Raw genomic sequence first — 13,148 nt, forward strand, 5'->3', positions numbered from 1 at the left:
AAACAAGAACCTAAAAATAGAGAACAAAAAAATCCATGTAACCCGATTAAAGTGGAGACAGAGAAATGCAAGAAGTGGCATGATTTGAAGTGTAAGTCTCTTATCTTAACTCGCAAGACTTTATTTATAGCAGGTCTGGGTCTTCTTTTTCTTCTCCCAATTAACACACACTGACTCTGTCTCTCTCGAACACAATGTCCAACTCCACCACCGGCACCACCGCGGCCTTACCACCGAAGCCCACCTGGGTCCTCCCATACCGAACCGAGAATCTCCGCGAGGTCTACACCCTAAGCCGAAAGCTCGGCCAGGGCCAATTCGGCACAACCTTCCTCTGCACGCACAACGCCACGGGACGCACCTTCGCCTGCAAGTCAATCCCGAAGCGGAAGCTGCTCTGCAAGGAGGACTACGACGACGTATGGAGGGAGATTCAGATAATGCACCACCTCTCCGAGCACCCCAACGTCGTTCGCATCCACGGCACCTACGAGGACGCCGCCTCCGTCCACCTCGTCATGGAGCTCTGCGAGGGAGGGGAGTTGTTCGACAGGATTGTGCAGAAGGGGCACTACAGCGAGCGCCAGGCTGCGAAGCTCATCAAGACCATTGTTGAGGTTGTGGAGGCTTGCCACTCGCTTGGGGTCATGCATAGGGACCTCAAGCCTGAGAACTTTCTCTTTGATACTGTTGAGGAGGGTGCTAAGCTCAAAACTACTGATTTTGGGCTCTCCGTGTTTTATAAGCCAGGTTTGGTTGCTCTCTCGTTGGATCTGTTTTTTTTTTGTCTTGGGTTGGAAACCACGGATTCTGGGTCTGAGACTAATCCTGCTCACAGTGCGTGTGCGTGTGCGTGTGCGTGGCTGCCTCTAACCCATTGGAATTTTGCACACAGTGTTTGATTTGTGATCGGCATATGTTAACTTATTAGTTTTGTTAGAAATGTTGGGTGATTCAAACCAGCAACCTCTCCCCATTCACTTCATCCTTCCCCGACCAACCACTGGGCCAACCTTATATCTCCTTGATTGGTGATATTATGATTTGGTCCTCAATGGGATCTGGGGACGTGTTAGATTGTGCTTGCTTCTGTTGTTTATTTGTGAATGTGATCAGTTTTTGAAAGATGGATGGATGTACTTATTGATTGTTTTTTCAAGTTTAGTGTTGGGAAAGTCCCACATCGAATGGTCCCGTTCAGTCTTCATATGACAGTATGGCACACATACGCGTAATCACATTTTTTCAATTTGTGGAAAAAGTCAAATAATGATTGACCCTGACTATGTGATGATATCTGCAATTACTGGGGTGGAGCATGCTTCCCTGGCATTGGAACCTAAAAGTGTCAGCATATATTCATCACTTAATTTGCTGTGTTTGATGGAATGATGGTTGAATTATTCTTTCCACACTTCTTCGGGCTTTCAATTAAATGGTTAATAGACCCTGGCATTCTGTGGTCATTTTTAAGGACCTGTGTGAATTTGTTAAATTTGAGAAGGATGTGAAAAATGGTGTGCATTAACGATTTTGCTCTGGTTTTAACATGAATATGCATTTTAACACAATCTGAACTCATTCTTTGCTATTTGTTGATCTTGCCTTGAGTGATATTGAGGCATTGTTTTAATCTGGACCATTTTACAGCTTAGTAGTTTTTTTTTTTTCCGGCCATACTACCACATTTAAGTATTTTCAAATGCAAACCTTTTTGTCCCAGTGATTGTAAATTATGAATGCTAAAAATTAAATCTGAAGCTATGCAATTGAGTCTCGTGGTTACAGTTTGAGTTTTCCATGGTCCTTCATTTCAGTCACTATCAGATCAACTGGAAACCCTTCCATGTTATGTATGCTTAACACAGTGATATACTTCTCAGGTGAAACCTTTTGTGACGTTGTTGGAAGCCCGTACTATGTTGCACCAGAGGTCTTGCGTAAGCATTATGGTCCTGAAGCAGACGTGTGGAGTGCTGGTGTTATTTTGTACATCTTATTAAGTGGGGTGCCACCATTTTGGGCTGGTAGCTATATGTCACTCATACTTTAAATTATTAACTGTAGATGTAAGCATATACTTGGTTTTTTTTTTTTCATGTGCATTCTTCATCAATGCTAATACTTTTCTGCAAATTTTTGTCATCTCCAGAAACTGAGCAGGGGATTTTCCGACAGATTTTGCTAGGAAGAATTGACTTCCAGTCTGAGCCATGGCCTAGCATTTCAGACAGTGCCAAAGATCTAATTCGAAAAATGCTTGATCGGAATCCAAAAACAAGGGTTACAGCTCACCAAGTACTCTGTGAGTCTACTTAACTTTTATATCGAGCAAGCAACTATCATGATTTGTATGAATATTTGCATACTTATTGGAAAGGGTACAAAGCTGTGGCACTTATGTGGTTTTCTGTGTCAGGTCACCCATGGATTGTTGATGACAACATTGCACCAGATAAACCTCTTGATTCTGCTGTTTTATCACGCCTGAAGCAGTTCTCTGCAATGAATAAACTTAAAAAGATGGCTTTGCGTGTAAGGCTTCTGTAAACCTTTTTACTTAGGCTTAGCGATTTTCATGTGCTGACCACGAAAGAACAATTTAATTTCTTACGAATACCCTGTTTTGTCTTCTTTTAGAATAAAAAGGTAATTATATGCATTTTATCATGGAATTTAGGATAAACTGATAGCAAACTGTTGCTTCCTAATCAACTGGAAGGACTTTACAAATTTCATGTACATTCATAAAACGGTCTCTTGATTTAGAGGTTTATACAATGCATGGCAGGAATTTTATTTCTCTCAACAATAATGATGCCAGAGATTCATAATTTTTTTTCTAAGTTTTATGAGTAAGAGGCCTGGTTTTCTTACTTGGCTGCAGGGGATATCTTGTTTGGTATATGAGCATTTTTTATGCCTGCAGGAATGGAAGGCATTAGATTCCCATAAAGGATCACTATTCTACCCCACCCTGAAGTTAAAGAAATGTGATGCTATTGGATTTGTGTTTTTCATATAAAATGGACTCTGATTGCACTTAAGCAACTCAGGTTGTTCACTAGACCCAAAGTTTATAGATATTTATCTCCCTGGGAACATTGAAAAGTTTGAAGTTTTTTTTTTATAGTAAATATGATTAACATGATTATTATCTAAAACTGTTTCTTCATGTCCACTTTTTTAATTTTTCTGATTTTTTTTGTTGATGCTTATTTCTATTATAAGCTTCAATTGAATTGACATAAGTTGGCAAAAATAAAGTAAGGTCACTTTCTTCACAATCTTGGCCTGAACTTCCCCATAATGACGCTTCTTTGTTTGTGAGTATTAGAATTTTTCAGGTTCTTCAGCTTAACCTTATCATTGCTTGTTTATGAAACTCTATCAGGACCTCTCATCTTGACTGTGAAGTTGAAAGCGATCCACTTCACAGTCTTCTGCTTGCCAAATCCTAATATTGCGACATTTACAATTTTGTATACGCTACTCCTAGGTTATTGCAGAGAGGCTCTCTGAGGAAGAAATTGGTGGTCTGAAGGAATTATTCAGGATGATTGATGCAGATAATAGTGGAACTATAACATTCGATGAGCTAAAAGAAGGCTTAAAGCGAGTAGGATCTGAACTAATGGAGTCTGAAATCAAGGATCTTATGGATGCAGTAAGATAATTTGTTTATGTTTTGGGATTAATCCATTTTTGTTATTTGTACTGCTTTGCCTTCAATTTTTAAACTATTGAACAAGATTTATAATCTTGCATGTTACAGGCAGATATTGATAATAGTGGGACAATAGACTATGGTGAATTCATTGCTGCTACAGTCCACTTAAATAAGCTGGAGAGAGAGGAAAACCTGGTGTCCGCTTTCTCCTATTTTGACAAAGATGGAAGTGGTTACATAACCATTGACGAGATACAACAGGCTTGTAAGGATTTTGGTTTGGATGATGTCCATATCGATGAAATTGTCAAGGAAATTGATCAAGACGATGTAAGTATTCTTTTGTCTTGCTATCAAGAGCTTGTTTGTACTGACCATAAGTTTCTGCAACTTATCTTCTGATTATAATTCTATGCCAGCATTGGCATGATTTGTCTTTCAAGGAGTGCTACACTCCTTTTAACACACACTCCATCATTGGCTGAAATTTATTGGAAACTATAATATCATGAGAGAGAGTCATTAAATAAGATGTGAGATTCCCAGTTTTTTTATAATTTTCAATAAATTTTAACCAATGAGAGATGATGTGTTCAAAAAAGAGTGTGTTTGATAGTATGTTGCTAGTTGCCTACTTGTTCATAGGGATTAATGAGAGATGATGTGTTCAAAAAAGAGTGTGTTTGATAGTATGTTGCTAGTTGCCTACTTGTTCATAGGGATTAATGGAAAATTTGTGCTGCAGGATGGACAGATAGATTATGGGGAATTTGCTGCCATGATGAGAAAGGGCAATGGAGGAATTGGCAGGCGAACCATGAGGAGCACGCTCAATTTCAGAGATGCTTTTGGAATTATAGACCATGGATCCGATTAAGTTATTGTACCTTAAATAATTATTACTTGATGATAAAATTTTGAACAACGAAAACTTTGGTAACTATAGACATCATGAGTAGCCTGACCAAAATTTGCTTTTATGAATAGACCCATGGCTCAAAAATGACCTTAAGTACTTGTCTGGTGATGAATTACATTGAGCCAACCACAGCACCAATTGGCAGCTTAAATTGGACGGCTTTATTATTTTTTTTCACCTCTCCCACACGTAGCATAACGAGATAAGAGTGGTTACAATGAGAATCAATTAAGATTTAAAATTTTATGCTATTAGAATCTTGAAAGAAAAGTGAGAATGTTCACAAGAAAATGGCTATTTCATCAACTGACGTGTTTCTCCACTGACCAGTGAATCTCGCAAGAGTTACTTGTTCTTTGGAAACAACTGTTGCAACTGGACAAGGAGTGGTAGCTAACTAGGATAAAATAAAACGAGAGAAATAAATTATACAACAACGACAAAGACTTGTTTCACTAGATAAGATTAGTTATATGGATTACATAACATCTTTTGAGATGGTTTAAAATCAAAATTTTAAAAAATATTTTTGAAATTGAGATTTTTTTTGTCTTTTTCGGTCTCTGTTTTTCATTAGACAAAAAATTTACAATTTATTCTTCTAGTCGGTATGTCTTGTAACATTCTCTGTACATATCCAAATCACTTTAATCGAGTTTCAATCATCTTTTTCTCAATGGATATTACATCAATCTTTTCTTATATACATTCATTTTGTATTTTATTATTTCTTGTATGATCACACATTTATTTTATCATTATATTTTTATTATACTCATTTTTCAAGTACAACGAACACTACCAAATAGTATAAATGAACAATAGTTTGTACAGTAAAACTTATACTTTAGGATTACAAATAACTGTCACTTTCTTTCTTCATTTAAGTCATTTTACTTGTTATACTAGATATTCTTTTAGTCACTTCAAAGGAAATGGAACTAGAGTAGAACTATTGAGAAGGCCAAATAAAATGAGCTTTTTTTCTCTAAATAGACGAGATTGACTGAATGATTCAGAGTTCAGATGATATAAAAAATTGATGTTTAAATAAATCCATCATTAGATGAAAGTTTAAGTAAAAATCATTTTTCCCTAAAAAAAAAAAGTAAAAACCATTTTCTAAGGTGAATTATACATATAAATTATAACATTCAAAAATCAAAAGGTAAAGAACAACTAGGGAGAACACATGGCCTCGCCATTTAATAATGAGGAACTGCCCCTATACAACAACAAGAACTGGTACAGAAAATTGAAGGTAACAACATCTCACATGAAGTAACAGGGTGAAATACTTCAAACTTAATCAGAAGTGGCACTTAGATATATAAGGGCGAGGCAACATAAACAATGGAAAATTATCATTCATTGGCAGAAGCACTTCTTGGGCTATCAGATTGTCATTAATGCTGAACATACACACATCAATTCTTGAGTAAGCGACCAACCTTCGCAGGCATTCCATTCGCTTTCGCTTCCTTCCTCTAACATCTTTATACTTTCCAAATCCATTCCATTCCGTTAATTTCCTTCTCTTTCCGCTTCCAGTATTTATTTTACTTTCAATTCCCAACCCTCGCCAGCCACCAAACCAAACAAATTGTGATTGGATCACGTGCGGTAATTTTTTATTTCTTTGCTAGCTGCATACACAATTAATTTTTCATGCTATCCTTCATGCAAGAATTAATATTATCACTGTTCATATATATATATATAATAAGAAACATCTGAGAATACTTTGTTCCTAAATAATATAAGAAACATACTATCACTCTTAAGTATATTAATTATTAATTTTTTTATATCTTTATTTATTATAAAAACAATTAAAGATTATTATCGAGATAAGTCCTGTTGTGGAAAAAAATTTATCTCTTAAAAAATAGTAGTATCATTAAGTACAATTACTACTCAAACCAATTAATTAAATGAGTATTTTTGAAATAAAATTTAAAGTAACTTAACCATATTTATTACTCTTCACAAATCACAAACTAGTTATTTGTTTCTCATAAAGAAGAATGGAGGTAAGTATTAACCAATGCCTAATTTAATTAGTTTTTTTATTATATCATTTGTTTAGTTCAGTTCAAAATATAAAATCAATTTTATTTAAATATATTATTTTTCAGGTTTCTAACAGAATTTTGTTAATATATACAATTATTAAAATACAATTCACAATATATATAGGTTTAAAATAATCCTTAAAATACAAATTTTAAATTCTAAACAAATTATTATTATGGGAGAAGAGTGTAATAATGGGACAAAAATTACTGGGGGAAAATAAATTTGGAAACGTAGATACTCTTCAGGCATACAAGCGAATGTATTTTTTTACTCAACTATTGTTTTTTTTCGTGGTAATTGTTGAATAATACAACTTATCTCATGACAATAGCGCAGTATTACAAGTAGTAAGAACAATGTGCAATAGCAAATCATTTTCAAGGGTGGGCAACAAATTTTGATTGTGAATCTACCCCCACAATAAACCAAAGGGAACGGAAGACAGGCTACTATGTACTCTCCATTGGTAATCTAAATTCAATTTCCATAATTCTTATACGAAACTAGTACACTTTCAAATGCTTCACGTTTGAAAGAATCCAAGCAAGATGAGTTGTGGTTTAATTTACACGTCTGCTTTATGATTTGTCAATCCTACACAGTATCTTTTTTATGTGCTATGTTATTTTCTTTAAATGGAACGGGAAAAGGAAAGAATGCTAATTCACTTCAATATCCCCTTCTTTTTTTTACTATTTTGAACTGTTTCCTGAACTCATCAAGATTAGAAGAAATTAATGCACATGTTCAGGAACCTTTTATATATATATAAAAAAAGTTACTTCTAAAGATAAATCTCTCACGAAGTTTAAATTTTATTTTCTAAACAATTTTTTAATTAAAAATCACATCTAATACTTTGATAACATTCATTCATGATTACATTTTAAATCTTTTAACAACTGCATTTACGACAAAAGTTAGTGAAACCAATTTGGTAGTAAACTAGGCCAATTATTTGTGACACTCAAACTGAAACTGAATGTTCCTCTAGTTCCAATGTCGTGATTTTAAATATTTCCTGACTTACAAACTCAAGTTCAAGGGTTTCTTGAATCATTTACTCTACAAAATATATGCCTCTTTTGGTTCATTAATAACCTCTCAGCTTAATCAGTTCCCTAACTGCTTGGGCCAGCTTCATCATGATTCTTACAGCAAAACCCACTATCGTGAGGGTGTTCATCAGAGTGATGTTCATCCTCATCACTATCATCTTCGTCAAAGGGCTTCTGTTTATGGAAGATACAGCACTTCTTGGAACTCTTCTTCTGCATGAACTCGTTGTCTACAGTGCCCTCTTTCCAAGAGACCTTCTTCTTCTTGCGATTGAGGGGGAGGAAGAGGACTTCTGGTTGCTGTTGTTCCTGCTGAGATGAAGAGGATGATGGCTCCGAGTTCAAAATTGTTATGGTGGTGGTGGCAGTGATAGAAGGGGAAGACAATGCCACTGGCCTGGTGGTGTTCGTGCGTCTGTCCATGGCTGTTCTCTCACGGTTCAAAGAGATTGGAGACACGGATATAGCAAGTTTATGGCACCTTGATAGAGTAATTCTGCAGGTTGCTCTGTTCCTGTTTTACTCCCCTTCAATCTGCTTTCAACTAAGAAATACAAAATAATGTTAATCTCAATAACTAATATTTGGGTTGACAAACTTACATGATGCTGAAGTATGTCGTGTTTTGTATTATTTAAAAGCGTAATTTATATATTCCAACCGCATTTATAAATATGCTGAAAAATGAATTTATAATTATAATAATAATGAAGGAAAGATCTCAAAGGGATTGCAAGCAAAAGCTGAAGATTCAAAAGCAGTTTCTGAATGTGAATAGGAACCTAATATTCTAATAATATGCAAAACAGAGTACAATAAGGAACTAAAAACATGAAAGGAACTTACTAAGAAACAATCAGAACGGAATATCACAAACATCTGCACTACTAAATGAAAACAAAACAAGAACATAAGGCATCATTATTCAGATACACTAACTAGGTACTCAATATGATAACTGCAGGAAGTATGCAAAAAAAGTTAAAGGAGCAAGTTTATATCCATCCATACTCCAAAGGGAGCTTTGTACGCACGTCCAACCTTTAACCATAAATACTTTTGGAAATGTAACCACTAGACAGTACCCATTTCGACCCCTTAACTAATAGGATAATTACTCGTGAGTTACAGAATGATCACCTATGGCTCAGATAGAGTGACTACCTCATATCCAATTATCCATGGATAGTTTGAATTGGCAGCACTATATGTTGACTACCTCATAGTTTTGAACTCAGTCCCCAAAAGACCACCAAAAAGAATAAAAATTCAGTCTACATATCACAGACTCATTCATTCAGTCCAAATTCACATTTCAGGTCAAATGCATGTTGAGTCTTCAGCAAAAATCTAAAACAAGCATACTCAACTAGTACAAAAATTACTTTTGAGCAAAAAATTAGCATATGATGCAATAAAAGCAAATTAACTCTCAAAAACTTAATCCTGATCGACTCATGTAAGGAGCCTTCTATTTTGTTTGAGAAAGAGCAATAGCATTTATCATGTTCCCCTTGCCATGGTCCTTGGGAAACAAAGACATACATAATAGCATCCCCTTTGGAAAGAAGAAATGCCCCCACATGGAATTAACTAGATTATTTAACAAGAGAATTACAGTTTTTTTAGGTAATCATTGATTTTAAAAATGTGTTTGAGCACCAAAATCAACAGTTTTAAAAATGTGTTTGAACCCCAAAATTAAAAACAGTTTAAAAAATCACAGATTTTAAAACTATTTTTTTCTCCAAAATCAGTTTTAAACATTGGTTTTAAAAGCAGAAAAGTGGAAATAATATGCCCTGTATTAAATTTTTACAAACCAGATTACTATAGCAAAAAAAAAAAAAATCAACTGTTCAAATCAGGGCAAGCTTTCACAACATATAGACCTGACAATTCAATATATTCAACCTTTTATACATAATTTCAATCACCAAGTTCCATGTCACAAAGTGCTGTAACAGGATATAAAAGGGGCCAGTGTCCCTGTTGGTGTCCCCAAGAAAGTGGGGAATGATAAAGTAAAACACCATCCAACATGAAATACAATTCAAGCTAAAAATGAATATTCCATTGACTGTATGATTAGCTATTGTTAAGTTTGGTGGTTTGATATCTAACCAGTGTCACAATTCCAAGCCAGGTAGGTACGAGCAGAACAAAGAGCTTTATGGTCCCTTTTTTAATTTTTATAGCAGGATATTATACATCTACTACTACCTGTTTTTGTTCACAAGAAGAATTAAAATTCCCAACATTAAAAGTGGCATAATCAATTCCCAACATTTCCAACTAAGATGGGAAAAACCCTTCTAAATGGAACTTTAGTACTTCACTCATGCAACCTGATTTGACCAAATGGTTCAATAATGTATCCCTCATCATCTTCTCTTATTCTTTTTCAGCCCCGTTCCCTTTCCTTTTATTTTTAGTTGTAGTATGGCATGTAATGTAACATTCACTGGCCACCAAGCACAGTCTGGTTTGATTCTAGTTCTACTTGTTTTCAGAACAGCACTCTCAGCCCGAGACGCTTGACCAACCCAATAGAGGTATTATTACTTGCTCACAAACAGCTTTTACGTGAATGTTTTGATGACTAGGATAATTAGTGTTTATTCATATTAGGAAAATTACTAGTTTTTTGCTGATTTAATTGTCAATATAATTTGTTCACTACCAGCCTTTTTCTGCCTGTATCATATATTTTTCCTTACCCACACAGATAAAATCTATACCCATACATCGGATTTGTTAACATCAACAACATAGATTAATAACAAAATAATAACAATAAAATCATGAGTATCCATTTCAGTATGCAGGAGTATTCTAGAATAACTTTTTGGGCATTGCATTTACGCTCAAAACCAATTTTAATTTTCAAGCCTTGTGGAATAGACACCACCACCACCACCATCATCATCATCATCATCGTATTATAGAATACAAACGATTTGTTCAAACCTGAATCAAAGATCTGTAGCCTTGTTTAACGTTTGTCCACCGTGCTATGTTTTGTAACAGAATCAACAACTTTGTTTTGTCTCTGCACTAGGTCAAACACAAAGGGGAAAAAAAGAGAAAGAATGAAAACCAAAAATAATCAGAATCGAACAACGACAACAACGAGAAAATCAGTACCTGATTGAGTTCGATTTAAGATGCGATTAGGGTTATGATTAGGGAGAATGAATCACCGACGACGACAAGTTGAGATGCGATTAGGGAGAGAGCGATAGGGGAGAGGGGAAGCCAACCTGAGAGAAACTGAGACGCAATTAGAATAGTTTTAGTTACATTCTTTCTAGCGTTGCCTTGAGAGTAGTTCCATTTGGTTTATTTATAGTTTGGACTTTGGACACCCACACCCTTAATTACAAACAAGTGAGAAAATAATATCGTCCAGATAAAGCATAAAAATATATGCAAATAAAAAAAAAAACTGGAAATGGGCAGAAGAAAAAAACTATGTAAATGACTAAATGGAAATGAGCAAACATTGAGGAAAAAAAATATCAAAACATTGTGTTTAACTAACCATCTCTGTGGGCCAATTGCTTTGGTCCATCTTAGTAGGCCGATTGGTTTCGTCCATCTTATGAAAGACGTGTCTTTTGAGTTCGTAAAACAGAATTATTTATTTATATTATAGACTTAAATATATTTTCACTTTTCTCACATTTGAGTTATTTTTTTTGTCATTGAAATTCACAAAATGTTTATTTTAGTCTTCTGGCAAGCCAAACATGAAATAAGAGTTTTATTGTAACAATTTTTAGGAGAATGTATTGGATTAGGATTTTAAAATATTTTTTTAATAAAAAAATCTTGTGACATTCAATTAGAATTTTTAAATAATATAAATAAGTATTTTGGTATTTAATTAAGATTTTTTTAAGAAGGATAACAAAATCTAGGGATATTTAATTAAGATTTTATATAACTTATAAAAAGTCTTTTACTATTAAAAAATATATAAATTTTGATTAATTATTTTTTAAGAAGGATTTCGACGAATTTAATAAGAATATTTAGTATAAAACATTTACGAAACAATCTCACTCAAACTGTTAAGATTTTATTATACTTTTTTTATTAGTTACCCAACTTTTTTTCTTTCAACAGTGTTTATATTTTTTCTATTCTTTTAAAATAAAAATGACAAATATACTTATTATTTCTGCACTTTTTCATTTATTTTATAAATTAAATTAATATTTGGCTTACTGTTAAGACTAATCATATTTTTCTTATAGTGATTATGTCCACCACTTGCTCCACACAATATTTTTGTAATTATTGTCATTAATTTCATCATCCATATAACTTAGTAATCTTCATACAAATTTTTCATCCTCACCACTCCTAATATATGTTTATTATTACATTCCATTTAAATATGTCATTGGATTTATCATAAAATAATTATAATAATTAAAAAATAATAATATATAATTTTAAATTTATTTTCAAATCCAAAAGTGAGAATGAGAAGATGTTATTACAATAAAGGTTGGAATATGAGGACATATAGTAAGAAACAAATTAGTTATTAAAACTTAAAAGATTAAAAAAAAACTATATTGATCTTACTTTTTTTTATCTGAACCTCATCATTTCTTATTATTTTTTTCACCAACAATTGTAATTTTGAATGTTTTTAAAAATTCATAAAATCTTTTCAGATCTTATAAACTTATAATGTCCTTTTTAAATCTTTTAAATTCTTATAATATAAATCCACTAAAATTCAAATTATCATAATAAGTCTTGTAAAAAAACTTGATAAGTCATAATACTCTTATCAAACTTGAGAGTTTATGTAAACTTATGAGAGTACCATAGACTCGACTCGAGGACTCAACTCGTAGACTTATAGAAATCCATTTCATATAAAAATAATAATAAAATATTTATAAATAGCATAACAATTAAACATTTCAACAATATAATTAAATAAAATAATAAATCATAAATTTTACAATACTTAAATAACCAAGTCTAAAAATGCACCACTACTAGATAATAATTTGCGAATGTTATAGTAGTGGTAAATCATTCTCATCGAAGATTTGATGTTATTAAAGAATAAGAGTTTGATGTTATTAAATATAAGAATTTTTGTATTTGAAAATAACACGCTAAATGAAGATATATTGAACACCAATCAGACAAAAAGTAATTCAAAATGACTTATATTTTGATATAATTTACTTAACTTGCTGACTTGATGATAAACTCGAGAATCTACCGAGTTTACTTGAAATTTATAGAGTCTTCCAGAAGTCTACTAAAAAAAGAATTTACTCAAAATTCAACTAATAAAAGATAAGTAAACTCGTAGAAATTAACGAATCTCAAAAATTTGATAACCATATTCTTATATAATCTTTAAAATTTACAAAACTTTTTTATG

At 33.2% G+C, this 13,148-nt stretch overlaps 2 protein-coding genes across 3 annotated transcripts; one reads left to right on the plus strand and one right to left on the minus strand.

The window, feature by feature from the left end:
• Positions 1 to 33: 33 nt before the first annotated feature.
• Positions 34 to 4,740, plus strand: LOC114415945 (calcium-dependent protein kinase SK5-like). Its single transcript, XM_028380811.1, has 7 exons — positions 34 to 750; positions 1,884 to 2,027; positions 2,153 to 2,305; positions 2,420 to 2,535; positions 3,500 to 3,667; positions 3,776 to 4,000; positions 4,416 to 4,740. The coding sequence occupies exons 1-7, from the start codon at positions 195 to 197 to the stop codon at positions 4,545 to 4,547; spliced, it is 1,494 nt and encodes a 497-aa protein (XP_028236612.1). The 5' UTR covers positions 34 to 194; the 3' UTR covers positions 4,548 to 4,740.
• A 2,804-nt stretch (positions 4,741 to 7,544) lies between these two features.
• Positions 7,545 to 11,152, minus strand: LOC114415949 (protein phosphatase 1 regulatory subunit INH3-like). Of its 2 annotated transcripts, none has more exons than XM_028380813.1 (3): positions 10,874 to 11,152; positions 10,697 to 10,778; positions 7,545 to 8,270 (listed from the first exon to the last, which is right to left on the minus strand). In XM_028380813.1, the coding sequence occupies exon 3, from the start codon at positions 8,147 to 8,149 to the stop codon at positions 7,790 to 7,792; it is 360 nt and encodes a 119-aa protein (XP_028236614.1). In that variant the 5' UTR covers positions 8,150 to 8,270; positions 10,697 to 10,778; positions 10,874 to 11,152; the 3' UTR covers positions 7,545 to 7,789. The 2 variants fall into 2 exon arrangements, with proteins under 2 accessions (XP_028236614.1, XP_028236615.1); XM_028380814.1 differs by having other exon boundaries at positions 10,697 to 10,783; positions 10,874 to 11,068.
• Positions 11,153 to 13,148: the final 1,996 nt, after the last annotated feature.

The sequence above is a fragment of the Glycine soja genome, chromosome 6 (assembly GCF_004193775.1).
Source record: "Glycine soja cultivar W05 chromosome 6, ASM419377v2, whole genome shotgun sequence".
In the NCBI taxonomy this organism is placed as follows: domain Eukaryota; kingdom Viridiplantae; phylum Streptophyta; class Magnoliopsida; order Fabales; family Fabaceae; genus Glycine; species Glycine soja.

Coding starts and splice junctions, on each gene's coding strand:
- LOC114415949 (XM_028380813.1), bottom strand. CDS start 8,149: ATGGACAGACGCACGAACACCACCAGGCCAGTGGCATTGTCTTCCCCT.
- LOC114415945 (XM_028380811.1), top strand. CDS start 195: ATGTCCAACTCCACCACCGGCACCACCGCGGCCTTACCACCGAAGCCC. Junction 2,028..2,152: donor GGTGCCACCATTTTGGGCTG/GTAGCTATATGT, acceptor TGTCATCTCCAG/AAACTGAGCAGGGGATTTTC. Junction 2,306..2,419: donor TACAGCTCACCAAGTACTCT/GTGAGTCTACTT, acceptor TTTCTGTGTCAG/GTCACCCATGGATTGTTGAT.